General features: G+C 33.8%; 2 protein-coding genes across 2 annotated transcripts; both read right to left on the reverse strand.

Annotated features, from left to right (window-relative positions):
- Window positions 1-1,637: 1,637 nt before the first annotated feature.
- Window positions 1,638-2,210, reverse strand: LOC139425251 (uncharacterized). The gene has a single exon (XM_071179201.1). It carries the CDS (start codon window positions 2,208-2,210, stop codon window positions 1,638-1,640), a length of 573 nt encoding a protein of 190 aa, XP_071035302.1.
- A 415-nt stretch (window positions 2,211-2,625) lies between these two features.
- LOC139425252 (uncharacterized) lies at window positions 2,626-4,866 on the reverse strand. Its single transcript, XM_071179202.1, has one exon. The coding sequence runs from the start codon at window positions 4,864-4,866 to the stop codon at window positions 2,626-2,628; it is 2,241 nt and encodes a 746-aa protein (XP_071035303.1).
- Window positions 4,867-16,663: the final 11,797 nt, after the last annotated feature.

A 16,663-nucleotide genomic window follows, 5' to 3' on the forward strand; every position in this document is an offset into this window, starting at 1 on the left:
AATTACTGATTTTTCTGAAAAACTAACAAGCAATCACAAAAGTCAAACTAAACAGAAGAACATTACAGTCACAGTTCCATGAAATGTTTAAACAAATTATTATAGAAATTTTTTAATTATCCTAATTAAATACATAATTTTAAAAATTAGATCATGCATCACACTACATAATCAAAATGAAAATGATGGAAGTAGAAATTTAATTCAAAATTCAATAGTCTAGTGCATTTGCTCCTATATTAGACATTGCTCCTATATGGACATTGGTTACTATTCAAAATATAAGTGTTTTTTCAAAATTTTAAATTTATTTTTTCTAGAACATATTTAGAAACACTATCCTTTATAAAAAATATATAAATTTTATGTATTAATTAAATTTCACATATGAATATAGGTTTTTGACATTTTTGACAGTGAGGTTTTTGACGTGATGGTTTAAACCATGGTTTAAACTGTCAAAAACTGTCACATGTCAAAAACCTGCCAACCCAGGTATTAAGTCATCCAGATCTTCTGAGAGGTATGTAAGAGGTATTGAATTGATAACTGACTTGCAGTCACATAGAACACTACTCATTTCTTCGCATGAAAGGCATGCTTTCCCCAAAATTTTTGGAAAAATATTTTTTACCAATTTCACCATAATCTCCCAAAAGCCCCCCCACCAGGGAGCAGATAGTGGATTAAATTTTCATTCAATTTTGTATACTGATGTTTCAGCTTCAATTGACTTCCAATCTAAGGACTGAAGTAGATTCTCAGCTCCTATAAAATTACTCCCGTTGTCACAATAGATGATGTGAGGTCTTCCTCGGCGAGCAATGAATCTTTGTAAACTCAAAAGGAACGCCTTAGTTGAAAGTGACTGCACAAGTTCGAGATGTATTGATCGATAAACGGCATATGTGTAGATGATAATCCAACTTTTCACACCTTCCTTTAAATGAAGAGGTCCGGCAAGTTCTATCCCGACCACTTCAAAAACAGAAGCTTCTTTAACTCTGTCTTCAGGTAAACCTACGGGAACAGTTTTTATACTTCGTGCATTATATCGTTTGCATCTAACACAGGTTTTGAGGATGCGACGAACTGCTCGACGTCCATTAATAATCCAATAATTTTCTCTTAAATTGGACAGTAAAATTTGCAGTCCAGCATGTAAACATTTCAAATGCTTCTCTTTGATTANCTTTCGATTGGAGTTGAACCTTCATTTGGTGTCGAACGTATTTCCAGCGGATAAAACCGCTGCACTGGCCTCAAAAACTCGGTATGTGCTGTTTTTAGTCGAGCCACGCGTATCCTTTTATCTTTACCAGGATAGACGGCAATAACTTTAGCCATCGGCCAGTGTACTCTTTTCTTTAAGTCATCTTCGATTAACACACCATGAAATATGATTCTATAGAGGATACGACACCAACCAACCAACCATCTTCGATTAACACAATCTCGCCAACCTTTAGATCATAATAGTTATTCTTCTTGCGCGGTTGAAGGAGTGTCGCTAGGTATTCGCGGCGAAATCTTTTTCTCAACTGTTCTCTTAACGTCTGTTGATACCTATAGCGTTTTTTAAGATCTATTGTATCCAGCTGATCTAAATCAGGTACTCCCACCGTCGAGATCTCTTGTTAAAACATGGACGGAGAAAGAGGTATTAAGTCATCCAGATCTTCTGAGAGGTATGTGAGAGGTCTTGAATTGATAACGGACTCGCAGTCACACAGAACACTGATCATTTCTTCGTAGGAAAGGCATGCTTTCCTACGAAGGTATTTTTCAGTTAAGTTTTCTTTCTCTGTAAACTCCCAACCTCGCAGTTCGAATTTCGCTGCAGCCATTAAGTCTGTCGAACATTGAATGAACTCTTTTAACTCTTGTTCAGAATCCACAGACGTGACACAGTTGTCAACGTAGAAGGATTTTTTCAACTTCATAGCCACATCTTGGAAATTGGAGGATTCATACTTGTTCAAATGATGTTGAATAACAGATCCCAGCAAAAAGGGACTGCAATTTAAACCAAAGACAACTCTGGCGTGTTGAAAAACTTTAACTGTTTTCGCTTCCTTTTCCTCCCACCACAGAAATCTTAAATATTTTCTATCGTCTTCATTTACGGATATTTGGAGAAAAGCCTTCTTTATATCTGATATAACTCCAATTTTCTTTTCCCGAAATTTTATTAGTAAGGTAGGGATCATTCGCCATCTATTGTCGACGATTCTTACATAGTTATTGAATTTTAGCAAGCAATTTACAGTTCAAATTAAGAGAAAATACAATCAAATCACAGCGCGTGTCCAATATTTCACGCTGTTTCGTGCTTCCGATAAATCTACCCGATCTATCCAGCGATGAAATAAATTAAATTTACAAGAAATACCTGCGTACACATATTTACAAAAGCAACCATTTTATTTTCTTAGAACACGTCTAGCACAACATTCTTTCTGTTGCCACTCACACTTTTCATATATACACATGTTAATATCACGTTATTAATATTTACACTTTAAATGAATGACGTCATCTTATGAAAGTGACGTAACACTCCCACCTTTTGATTATGTGTATTCCGATAATCAAAATAACAAAAAATCTAATATAAAATTAAAATTATGTGTCCAAATATCTTGATGGTATCTTAACAGTTCGACCATTTCTTGTGGTAACGATGTTTCGTAAGGTACTTGGGAAATTATTATGCTTGTCATCTTTATTTGAAGTTGCACTTTCGTTTGGAGTTGAACCTTCATTTGGTGTCGAACGTATTTCCAGTGGATAAATCCGCTGCACTGGCCTCAAAAACTCGGTATGTGCTGTTTTAAGTCGAGACAAGGGTATCCTTTTATCTTTACCAGGATAGACGGCAATGACTTTAGCCATCGGCCAGTGTAATCTTTTCTTTAAGTCATCTTCTATTAACACAATCTCGCCAATCTTTAGATCACAATAGTTATTCTTCTTGCGTGGTTGAAGGAGTGTCGCTAAGTATTCGTGGCGAAATCTTTTTCTCAACTGTTCTCTTAACATCTGTTGATACCTATAGCGTTTTTTAAGATATATTGTATCCAGCTGATCTAAATCAGGTACTCCCACCGTCGAGATCTCTTGTAAAAACATGGACGGAGAAAGAGGTATTAAGTCAACCAGATCTTCTGAGAGGTATGTAAGAGGTCTTGAAACTGACTCGCAGTCACATAGAACACTACTCAGTTCTTCGTATGAAAGGCATGCTTTCCCCAAAATTTTTCGAAGAATATTTTTTACCAATTTCACCATAATCTCCCAAAAGCCTCCCCACCAGGGAACAGATGGTGGATTAAATTTCCATTCAATTTTGTATACTGATGTTTCAGCTTCAATTGACTTCCAATCTCGCAGTTCGAATTTCGCTGCAGCCATTAAGTCTGTCGAACATTGAATGAACTCTTTTAACTCTCGTTCAAAATCCACAGACGTGACACAATTGTCTACGTAGAAGGATTTTTTCCACTTCATAGCCACATCTTGGACATTGGAGGATTCATACTTGTTCAAATGATGTTGAATAACAGCTCCCAGCAAAAAGGGACTGCAATTTAAACCAAAAACAACTCTGGCGTGTTGAAAAACTTTAACTGTTTTCGCTTCCTTATCCTCCCACCACAGAAATTTCAAATATTTTCTATCGTCTTCATTTACGGATATCTGGAGAAAAGCCTTCTTTATATCTGATATAACTCCAGTTTTCTTTTCTCGAAATTTTATTAGTAAGGTAGGGATTATTTTTAACAAATTTGGTCCTTTCATCAGGTAGTCATTTAACGATAAGTTATCTCTTGTTTTACAAGAAGCGTCAAAAACTAATCTGACATTCGGGGTAGAATTGGACTTGAAAACTCCTCGATGAGGAAGATAATGGCCGATACCTTCGTTTGATTCTTCGATTAAACCTTCTTTTATCCATTCTCCAAAAACTGCATTATAACTATCTAAACGGTTATCCTTGATAAGTTTAGTTGTCATCATTTTCAATCTTCTGCCCGCAATATCTCTATTACTGAGCATATCGTTTACATCTTTCACCCATGGAAGACTAATTTCATATCTACCATCTGGGTGTATTTTGACAGTTCTGGAAAAGTGTTCCGTTGCTAGAGCATCGTATTCTTCTGAAGTAATAGTCTCGCAAGGATCAGATATACCAATTGTTTCCAATTCCCATAAGTCAGTAACCGAAGTATTTTGATTGAAAAGTGATGTTGAGATAAGCCCAGTGGAACTATAAGTATGGTTTGTTTTTCCCATTACAGTCCAGCCAAGGTACGTTTCCATTGCTACCAGTCCGCACTTTAATTGCATGGTTTGACCTGTGTATAGTTTTCCAAAATAATCCGCTCCTATCAAAAGTTCGATTCGTTGAGAATCTTTACCTACATCAGAGATATGGATTCCTTTACTTCGTAATTCGGCTAACCAAGGACCATTTTTCAAACTTGGAATATATCCACATATTGCCTGTTGGTCTAAAACTTGAATTTCGAACTTATTATTTTTCTTCATATTTCTTATCCACAATGTGTATTTTTTATGTTCTTTTCTGGAACTAGCACCACCAAAGACTACGTGTGTTAAAGTTTCATATTTGTTGGTCTTCCATCCCATTTCATTTATTGTTGATTTCAGGATGTACGACCGTTGAGATCCTGTATCACATAGTGCTCTAACAGTTTTCCGTTGTCCATTGGCTTCAATAACTACCATAAGGGTATGCAATAAGTCTTCAGGTTGTCTTTGATTCGAAAAAGTAGTATTTTCTTCAGCTGATGTGTCCACAGCCGATGTCTGATTTATTTGGTTCAAGTCTGGGCACATTACAGGCCAATGTCTTTTGTTACAAACAATACATCGAATTTTAGCCCTGTAGTGTTTCGAACGATGTCCCACCTTCAGACATAAAAACAGGCCTTCTGTTTCTTTATTATTTCCTGTTCTTCATCTAATGATAAATTCTTTCCTTTAAAACAATTTTCTGAATTATGTTGTTTCCCGCAAAAAATGCAGTTGCGTTTAAAAATGTGGTGCTATTGACTTATTCTCAGAGAGCAAATCATTCGCAGTAAAAACAGAAGTTGATATTTCGAAATCTTTGTCTCTTTTACGATGCGAAGAGTCATTATTTTTAAAGTCAGTTTTTGCCATAGAAATACGTTCTTCGCCTTCTACTTCGGTTCTCAAAAATGTTAATAACTGCGATAATTTATTGCCATAGGAATCACTTGAATCATTTTCCTTAGTCATTACAGGATTTCTCAGCCACACTCTTAATAAATCCTCTGAAATACATGATTCCACAAGCGGAAACAACAATGCTGCGTATTTCTCTTCTGTTACGCCAATAGACTCCAGTGAACGCAGATGACTCCAGTTTATCGTAAAGTTGCATTATGTTCATCTTTGCTTTTGTGTTCATTACATTTTTCATTACTAAATTTAATAATTCTCTTACGTAATATTCGACGAGGAGTTCTTCCCTCCCAACTCTCGTTTTTAAACTTTCTACCACTTTGGCATAATTATCAGCAGACGGCGGATAACTGTCCACAATTTCCCTTGCTCTACTTCCGACAACCATGCATTAAATGAGATATTGGAATTTGTCCACATTACTCATACCTTCATCATCATGGATTCGACTAAATTGGCTCCAAAAACTTAACCAATCCTTGACTTCCCCACTAAATTTAACTAATTCTATTTTGGAAAGCTTTAATTTTGTCTTTTCAGCCGCCACAGACAAAGCGGTTTCGAGAAATGTGAGAAATTTTTCCAAACATATTTGGTACTTACGTATTAACGCAACCAGGTCAAAATTCGCATAAATAGCCCCAAATTTGGCGACCCTACTTACGGCAGCCCTACGTGTTATACGTGTTTTTTCGTAAACAAATTATTTTGCTTACTGGTTAGATTGAATGCCGTGAAATGCACTATGTGAATAATGCACTGTTAATGGCGAAGACGGTTTTCAATCAGTGCTAAAAGCAATAGCCAAAAGATTTCCGCCGAAAAAATAATTCTGCAACTTATTCAAATTCGAAACCGGAAGGGTTTAATTGCTGTTTTATATTTTAAAACAAAATATAAAAAATTGTATTTGTTATGAGAAATAATACACTATGTGATGTCGAAATAATATGTAATCCAAAAGGTTATTAAAATATATGCTTATAATTTTGTTTATAAAATACTTTGTTTTATAAAAAAAAATTGATTTCAATTTTTTCTACTTATGCCAAATTTGGCGATTTATACGAATTTTGGCCTGGTTGCAGCCAATACGTAAGTACCATATATTTTAACTTTAATACGAATTGCATCAGTTTTTTCCTTGTACTCTTCAATTTTATCGTATTCTTCAGATACGTTTTCTGATTTGGCGTCAACTAATAATTTATATATTTCTTCATCTAATGATGCCAAATCGTTTGCAATACGTTCAAAAGATGAAAATTTAATTTCAATATCTTCACGAGTTCTTTTATTTTCCTTACACATCGCCAATAACTGATTATAACGTTTTGTAAATGTTCCACGAACAGGAATTCGTTTGGCGATAAGAGATTTCATAATTGCAGTCGCCAATTAATATTGCAAATGAAAACTAAATTTTAAAATCCGGGTCACCACAATGTTTCGTGCTTCCGATAAATCTACCCGATCTATCCAGTGATGAAATAACTTAAATTTACAAGAAATACCTGCGTACACATATTTACGAAAGCAACCATTTTATTTTCTTAGAACACATCTAGCACAACATTCTCTCTGTTGCCACTCACACTTCTCATATATACGCAGGTTAATATCACGTTATTAATATTTACACTTTAAATGAATGACGCCATCTTATGAGAGTGACGTAACACACGCCTTAGGCAAATTATACACATGTGAATAAGATTATTTGCTCTTATTATAAATATGCTTACTCAATCTTACAAAAACAGATGTACAGTTATTTATTGTATCAGCTTCGAATCACTTTAAAATTCGATGTTGGTAATAATATTACAATATATAAAATATAGCATTATTAAAGTATATATAATCTGTATAAAAAATAGTGCGTGGAGTCCCTCCGCGCGGAAGAAGTGAAACTTCTTCCGCGCGGTAGTAGAAATGAAAATAGGAAGGGGTAGTAGAAATGAAAATAGGAAGGGCGCGGTTTCTTCGTAATGTAGAAATGAAAATAGGAAGGGGTAAAAATTGATTTTTTGTGAAATCATATTGTTTCTTTAAGACAAACTTTATTAACATTGCTTACAATTCACAATTGATCGCATCTTTTAATTATCATNTTCGCCTAGTAATTATGAAAATAGTGCGTGGAGTCCATCCACGGGGAAGAAGTGAAACTTCGTAATGTGGAAATGAAAATAGGAAGGGGTAGAAATTGATTTTTAGTGAAATCATATTGTTTCTTTAAGACAAACTTTATTAACATTGCTTACAATTCACAATTGATCGCATCTTTTAATTATCATTCTCGAGTGGAGAAATATCCAAATCTATAACATGTACTGAACATTACATATAACATTTACATTAACTGGGTTTATGATAACTGAAGTAAGATACGAAATGTTTGAGTTCTATTTTTTCAATATTTCTTGCAAAAACTGCATCAATGGCAGTTACTCCTTTGGCTGTTGGATCATTCCTACCATTTACCATTTCCAAACCAAATTTTTCCTTAAGGAAGGTTAATAATGTTTCAGCTTCAGGTAACGAGAAATTCACATTAAAATCTCCTGCAAGGATCACAGGCCGCTCACAATAATCAATTTCTTCACGAGCAACGTCTGCCAGAGCTTGTGAACCTACGGTGATTAGTGGCAATAAAGATTTTGCAATAAATAATTTAATATCCCTCATGGCTGCATTTGGTGAAATAAAAATGGCAATTAGAAAAGAGAAAACCTAACAATCAATTGATATTCACAAGAGACGTAGCTTGACATAACCTTAAATCCGTCGCATTGTCCGTGGGATTGTTTTCACTCATTTTTTACAATTGTTATCCACTAAGTTTGAAAATAAAAAATACTACCCTATTAAATTGTATATATATCAAACCAAACTAAAATGTTTATAGAAAAACAATACTTTTATGACTTTTATTTTTTTTAAGCTAGTGAGAACCAAAACAATATGGGAATGAATGAGGGAAAACTGGATCCTACCACGTGATTTCCCGGCCAATAAAAATATTGTTGGAAGTCGCATAAGAAGTATCACTTCAAAACTTCATACTTTTTTGTTGGCGTTAGCCTATTTAGAAATGAGTTGTGAAACTGAAATTAATTTCAATTGTTAATTTATTTAAACTAGTGATCCATTTATTAGAATGAACCATATTCAGAAACTTATTTCTTTTAATTATATTTAAATTTTAAAATTATTCAATTATATAAAATTTCGAATCGTAAATTGTTTCGAAAATCAAAGTTTTTTTTTTTTAATAAAAATGAGTTATAATAAAATTTAACACAGCTTCTAGGTATATAAAAGAATACCTTTGAGAGAAAAAAAAACATAAGAAACCATCTCATTTTTTTTTAAAAAACAATTTTTTTTCCTTGTCTGAAATTCTTAGTGATAATTGCCACTTCCATCACGTTGCTTTTCGGAAGTTATTTTTCCTTTCCTCTTTTTTTTTTTCAACTTCTTAAACTGAAACAAAAGAAAGTAAGAACCACATCAGAAGACAAAATGAAGCAAGAAGGCAGTTAAAGTCACAGTTGTGCCTTCTTTATCCCAGTCACGTGATCTGCTGATGGGGGTTGACGGCGATGGGAAGTGAGTATCTAATTGTCAACCCCTGTCCCCAAAGTTTCGAGTTCTCCGTCATCCCATTCCCAGAGCGTACCGGAATCGCTTGTGGTTGGTGCACCTTCTTTAAGGAACTATTTACTTCCGAGATATTATTAATTCTTTGAGCGTGCCTCTTTAAGGAAGGGTGTGAAAAGGAAGTCAAGAAAATCAGTATTGCTGAGAAAAGTTTGTGGAGGACTTCGAGCAATAATTGTTTTTCTTTTTGGCTTAGTTAGAAGATGGATTTGACGTTATTTCATTATTTCGGAGAGTAGAATCTCGAATTATGATTCGCCTCTCTAAGCATCTTCGAAGCTCAAATTCCTAAACGTGCTCTATATAGTGTTTATGTTACGGTGAAACACCGAAATCTGGAGAATGTCGACATTCGCCGGTGAATGTAGTCGCTTAGTGTATGTCCGAAATATTTGCTAAATACTCTTATTTCTGACTCTTACCGGTAAATGTCAACAATCACATAGTCGCTTTGGTGAATGTCCGAAATATTTGTTATATCCGATTTTATATTAATTTTTTCGTTAATATTATTATATTTATTTGATATATTTATATTTATTCTACATTTTAATACTTACTGACGATAGATTAGAAGAAACATCAGTGTGGGGTATACCGGGCAAATGTATACCGGGCAGTGGCACTTAACCTTAAAAAAAACATCAGTGTAGGGTATACCGGGCAGTGGCACTTAACCTTAAAAAAACATCAGTGTAGGGTATACCGGGCAGTGGCACCTAACCTTAATAAAACATCAGTGTATGGTTAAAATATCGAATAAATGTAATTATATCCACGAATAAATTCATATCAAATCGAATGTAATAAATAATTTCGGACATTCACCATCTGTGATTATCGACATACACCGGTGAGGGTCCGAATGTACAAGAATGTAATGAAATATTCGATCTTTTACCGACATATTTGGTGTTTGTCGACATTCACCGGTGAGAGTCAACAACCACCGATTTCGGTCTTTCGCCGTGACATTTATACATAAAAATAGTTTTACTTGAGGAAAGAAAGCATATCAGCAGTATACAAGTTTAGATTATTTACCTATATCAGATATATTGGATCCCTCGAATTATAATAATGTCTTCTTGAGTATTATGAACCAATTTTAAGTCATAGAAGCTTGAATATATCACTGTTATTAAATATAACGGATATAGCATTTCCTATTTGGGACTTCTTGAGCGGCCGTTTGTCCCTATTCTGCTGGTGCCACTGAAAACCTCAATTAATGATTGGAAGAGTCGTGATGGCTCAGAGGGTAGAGCGTTTACCTCCCAATGAGCTGGCTCAGGTTCAAATCCCAGCGGTAGCTGGTTGATGCAGATTCTGCTTCTAGTTCTGACCGACCAAAATATCCTCCATGGTAAGAGGATCATGGATTAAAATCCCCTTGTCATCGGGCTAAATGTGGAAGGTTTCCGTCGTTTTCTTCTCCATGTAATGCAAATGCGGATTGGTTGAAATCAAAAGTTCTCCACGAAGTCTAGTTTGTTATCTCAATGCTTAATCCTGACGTAAAATAACCTCCATGGTAAGAGAATCATGGATTAAAATCCCCTTGTCATCGGGCTAAATGTGGAAGGTTTTCGGAGTTTTCTTCTCCATGTAATGCAAATGCGGATTGGTTGAAATCAAAAGTTCTCCACGAAGTCTAGTTTGTTATCACAAAGCTTAATCCTGACGTAAAATAACCTCGGATCTTTGGATGGTAAGAAGATCATGGATTAAAATCCCCTTGTCATCGGGCTAAATGTGGAAGGTTTTCGCAGTTTTCTTCTCCATGTAATGCAAATGCGGATTGGTTAAAATCAAAAGTTCTCCACGAAGTCTAGTTTGTTATCTCAATGCTTAATCCTGACGTAAAATAACCTCCATGGTAAGAGGATCATCGATTAAAATCCCCTTGTTATCGGGCTAAATGTGGAAGGTTTTCGCAGTTTTCTTCTCTATGTAATGCAAATGCGGATTGGTTGTAATCAAAAGTTCTCCACGAAGTCTAGTTTGTTATCTCAATGCTTAATTCTGACGTAAAATATCCTCACTGGTAGATCAAAAAGTCATCCACGAAGGCTAGTTTCTGCTAATTCAGGAGTTCCCTTGTCGTAAAATTTAGAAGACTGCGGAGTTGGACCTCGTAAACACGGAATTAGGTCGGCTGTTCAACGTCGGTTTTGAAATAAAATAAAGTATCAATGTTCTCCTTCGCCTAGTAATTATGAACTCAATTCGGAAGACACGAAAACTCTTGAATTAGGATGAAATTGATTCTCTGGAGTAATTTTTGGTGTTACTAATCTGCATTTGCATTGCACAAGAGGGAAAACAATGAAAACTTCTCTCAGTTAACCATACCGCAAGGAATGCTTCTGGAAGCAGCATATAAATCGATCCGTCAATGCTGTTATTCGTTTCATTAGGTGACAAAAATAGCGAGACTCATTTTGGTGTTGACGAACCGGAAATATTCGATTCTCTACAGATTTATTTTCCCGATGCAGTATACAACAGTTGAATGTTTGAAATTCGAGCATCCTATTCAAGCAACTATAAATATTAAAAGCCTTATCTTCAGTATGCAGAAAATAATAATATAAAGAAATAGTATCAAAAATAAAAAGAAAACATATTCAACAAATTAATCTTATTGATGGATTGATAATGAACAGAGCAGCGTGCAAAATAAAAAATAAAAGAGGAGCTTCTTCATTCGATCGAATTCAACTGTCGAAGGGTTGGAGACTCAAAATATGATTTTAATCCTTTTAATTTTATTTTTTCAAATAAACTGAAAAATGGATATTTACTCTATCAGGAGCAGTCTAGGATTATTCTCTCAATCTGGCAGTATCTTTACATACGTGCAAAATACAAGGTCGCCACCCAATCAGAGTTTGAGATGTAAAGCTTACGGTGCTTTATATTCTCTACTAAATTTTTCTGGCAAAATTATCCCAGTACAATTTTGCAATCAACAGTTTTCGATAGGTCATTGGCATACAGTTGCCTATTTTTAGACTTGTGATTAGTATCATAGTTTTTATGCAATTGGGTACTTGCACTTCAAGAAGATCACAATACCCACACATGTGACCTATAACTTCAGAGTCAGCTGATCGTTGTATGCCTATTAAGACAGAGGTGTGCGATTGTTCTTCCTTTCCAGTGGCGCCATCTATGGCCAAGAATTCTACTTCTGTCTATTTCCGATACATACAGTTTAAATGTGAAGTCAAGCTGTGAAGTGTTCGATTGAAGAATCCTGCCGACTGGAAGTTTTTGGTCGTTCACACTAAACTGAACTGAACTAAAATTTAAAATTCGTGTACAGTTGACCACTATTGTAAGTTGATCACCTGTTTAAATTGACCTCCATTATCAAGAAATATCGAAACACTTTTTACTGTAAGTTACGTATAAAAAATATTGATTCTAATTCGTTGTTGTTGTTGTTGTTGTCGACGGCTATTAACGAAGATTGTTCTTGTTTTCCAGTGGCGCCATCTATGGCCAAGAATTCGATTTCTATCACACTCATACGTCACACCCGTTTATAGGGTGGACACACTCATACATCCATTAATTCATCCACAGATCGTAATTTTGACCTGAATCAGAGAACGATCAATCTCCAATTCAGTACCCCCAGAGGTTTTGACTTGGTATGGGAACATGGAGGACTTTACGACTCGACAGACGTCGATTCTGCACACAAGTTAAAATGTCAATTAACGTTAATTTAATTAAATATTGAGGAGCATATCGCACATCAAATTTGTTGAAATATAATTCTTTTTCTTCTGCGTTTCTTACTTAACTAAAATTTATTATCTGTTTGTGTATTTTATTGTAAACGTGATATATTTTTGCTTTGTGTACCTGGCAACTTCGATACGTAATTAGTTTATTTATGTTCTACATGGTTTCGTGCCTATCTTTGTGTTATGTAAAAATAGTGAAAGAATTGAAATATTTGTGAAAGAATATTGCTATGCAAGAAGATTGCTATGTCTCATTTAAGAGAATTGATACTTGGCAGGTTTGACTTACTCGAATTAGAATGGAAAGAATATTTACTAATGTAAACAAATGCCCCGTTTCAACAACCAATCTGGATCGAGATACCCATGTTACGTCACTTACATCAACGTTAAATGAATTTTTTAGCAATTTAAACTGTAATAAAATTAAATTTTAAAAAAAGCTGAAAACTGAGAAAAATGTACTTTAAAATTACTTACTCAAAACTACAAATTGCATCATTTTATTGCTTTTTGAGGAAAAATTCTTATTAATTCTAAAAATTATCAAGAGCTATTTCTCCTAAACTTATAAAGCGACCCTTTTATTTTTAATCTCATTAGAAAAGTATTGTGCTATCTAGCATTGCTATATCAACAAACGTTTGATAAGTATAGGAAAACTTCAAGAAAATGCAAGTCAAAAATTTTACCTACAATTTTAAATGACAATGGTTTAACCTTTTAATATCTTTTGACTTAGTGATCTGATTTTTACTTGCTGAGATGCAATCCTTATCATTGGAGATTATAATCATGAATATACTAGTGCGTTAAATTATTACATAAAGCACTAAATCGTTCTCTCTATAATTGAATATTTTTTTAGTGAATTACGATTTGTTAGGGGATGTAACGGCAATTGGGAAATATTATCCAGTAAGACCATAAAAGCGATCAAAAGTCTGTGTCCTTTAATACCAATTTCACTTTTTGCATGTTTCATGAAGCTCTTGAAATAAGGTAACCACTCAAAGAAGTTTGCTCAGAAAAATACAAAGTTCTAAATTTGAAAGAAATCTGCCCAATAATTTCTCAGTTATGAATTACCAAAAAGTCATATTTAAAAGTTTTTTTTTATCTTTCAAAAATTATTGCACGAATTCCGTTTAAATTTCGATTTTCGTAACTCAAAATTAAATAAATTCAAATTATGTAAAAATGTGGCGTCTTAGATTTAAAGAATTTTCGAACAACATTAAAATAAATGAAAATATTAATAAATTGATCATAAAATTTTGCATAGAAATTGTCTTTTGATAAACAAGTTTCACAAATTTGTGCAAAAATCAACCTCTCAAAGGACAACCCAAGCAACCGTTAAGATTTCATCGGAGGAAAAGCCGATCATTAGACCAAAGGTTTTAAAAGTGTTTAATTTTTTTAATTTTACTCACTGTACATATTAAAATAAATTCAAATTAGTTCACTATCTGCTAATAACATGCGATACGATTTATAACAAAGGTTTCAGAAAATTAGCTTAGAAAAGAGATAATTAAAAAAAGTCTTATAAAATAAATATTCTCTAACCTTTATTGCACCTTTAAAATACAAATATATTTCTAACAAATGTTCAGGATTTATAATAAATGTTTCAGAAAATTAGTTTGGAAAAGAGATAATTTTAAAAAAATTTCTTATAAAATAAGTATCCTCTAACCCTTTTTGCACCTTTAAAATACAAATATATTTATAGAGCAAATGTTCAGGATTTATAACAAATGTTTCAGAAAATCATTTTGGATAAGAGATAATTAAAGAAAAAAATTCTTATAAAATAAGCATCCTTTAATCATTTTTGCACCTTTAAAATCCAACTATATTCATAACAAATGTTCAGGATTCATAACAAATATTTCAGCCAGTTAGTTTGGAAAAGAGATAATTAAAAAATCTAATATAAAATAAGTATCCTTTAATCCTTTTTGCACCTTTAAAATCCTTTAACATATCATGAAAGGGCGTATTTCCTTACTTATTTAATCAAAACAAAAGCTCATCCAAGCAAATTCCATTACTGTCTCAAACCTAACCCAAATATTACGCCCAAAACATTTTCTACGGCCATTAAACAACTCATTTCGGCGAACCATCGCCTTCAAATTTGAAAGGCTTTAACTAATCCTAGTATGCTAGTAATTATGGTTGTCTGCTTCACCCATAGAGATTATGGGCTTGCCTTCAGACGTAATCCGTGGAACGCTTATAATCCAGAAGACGTTCAGAACCTGGAAGAAGATTAGGCGTTCCCAGTTTTAGAACGCATTTTAAGTCGACGACGATTTAACGATAACCAACTTCCAGGTCTACTTCAGGATTACTGTAATCGAATTAAGAAAATTGCAATGTTTTGCCTGCTTATGGATTTGGTAACGTCTTAGGAATAAGCCAAGAAGCAACTTTCTTTTGGAATGCATGTAATCTCTATGAACTTAGATAGAAATCGATGGTTTGTTTAAAGATAAATGAGATATAGTTGAATTACCTTTTTGTTTGTATAGGAATCGTTTTTTTTTTTCTCATACTCATTCTAGTTTGAATATAGAAATGTCCGGTTTGAATACAGAAACGCCCAGTTTGAATATAGGAACGTCCAGTTTGAATATAGAAATCGAAGCACCTTTTTTTAAACACCGGTCTCTTAAGAAGAAGCTAAACCACGGAAGAAACTTTTCATGGCGAATTCTGTTTCACTACCATTAGTGGTTTGAAATTTAGATAAAAGTAAATGTGGGTAAACTAGAGTAAACCATGAAATTTCACGTGCTGAAAAAAGATTTTCAAAAAATATCAAAACGCAAACATATTATAGTAGGATTACTTTCCCAATACGTAATCCTGCCAAAATATACTTGCATTTTGATATCTCATAAATATTTTTAGCACTTAAAACTTCATGCATTACTCCAGGTTCAAAAATACTTATAAGGGTGAAAGAGAATTTTTCATAAGGGATTTTTCCCGCTATATGGCGTCTTCTTAAGGATGTGCTTATGTTCTTTTAACTATAACTCGTTAGGTGAATCTGCTATTGGAGTATATTTAGTGTCTTAAATATTTTTGCTATTTAGATAAAAGGAGTTGAATTGTGGTTTGATACCTCAATTGCATGAAATTATCTAATTTCACTAAGTTCTTTTGAAAATATCCAATTCAGCTACATTCACCCGAAACACATGTATTAAAGTGTTTATCATCTACACATTAAAATAGGCACCTCATTAGCAAGTATATTATATAAAAATATAAAAAAATGAGAAAAATTAAAGCTGATATATTAATGATTGACAACCATATTGTTCAGGTATCGACGATTTAGTAAAACAAATAACCTTTGATGCAGGGCTCGAAAAACCGCCCGTCCTCGGCGGTCAAAAATTCCCCGCGGACAACGAATTTCTCGAAACCGACATCCGCGCGGACGGCCATTTTCCCGTTAATGTTCGTGATATATTTTCAATTTTTGTTATTAAAGTTGATGTTTTCTCTGTCTGGAAGTACTGTAGCGGTTGAAAGGGGATTTTCAGCAATGAACTAACAAAAAAACACATTACGTACTGGTCTTAAACAAGAAGCGTTAAACACAATTATGAACGCATCTACCTAAATGGAAAACCCCTTTCAGATTTCTGTGCAGAAACCTTTGTTAATCATTGGATTGATTGCGGAACTGGCAAACGTCATATTTGATTAATTTAAAATTTTAACTAGACCTTTGTCATTTAAATTATTTCATTAAAAAAATATTTCATAAAAGAAATACTAGGTTACTATTAGTGACCAAGTATTTCTATTATTACTGCATAATGTAATCCTAGTAACTACTAATTCATTGTGCAATTTATATAAATGCTTGTAATAAATAAGAGAAAATTATATTTTTATTTATTTAGAAGCTACGGGTTAGTTTCAAAGGAGGACGGGTACATTGTTGGACAAGCCGTCCTCGGGGACGG

Source organism: Parasteatoda tepidariorum, chromosome 3 (genome assembly GCF_043381705.1).
Source record: "Parasteatoda tepidariorum isolate YZ-2023 chromosome 3, CAS_Ptep_4.0, whole genome shotgun sequence".
Lineage (NCBI taxonomy): Eukaryota > Metazoa > Arthropoda > Arachnida > Araneae > Theridiidae > Parasteatoda > Parasteatoda tepidariorum.

What these genes read in the sequence shown, in the direction of transcription:
- LOC139425252 (XM_071179202.1), bottom strand. Translation starts at nt 4,866, where the DNA reads ATGTGCCCAGACTTGAACCAAATAAATCAGACATCGGCTGTGGACACA.
- LOC139425251 (XM_071179201.1), bottom strand. Translation starts at nt 2,210, where the DNA reads ATGATCCCTACCTTACTAATAAAATTTCGGGAAAAGAAAATTGGAGTT.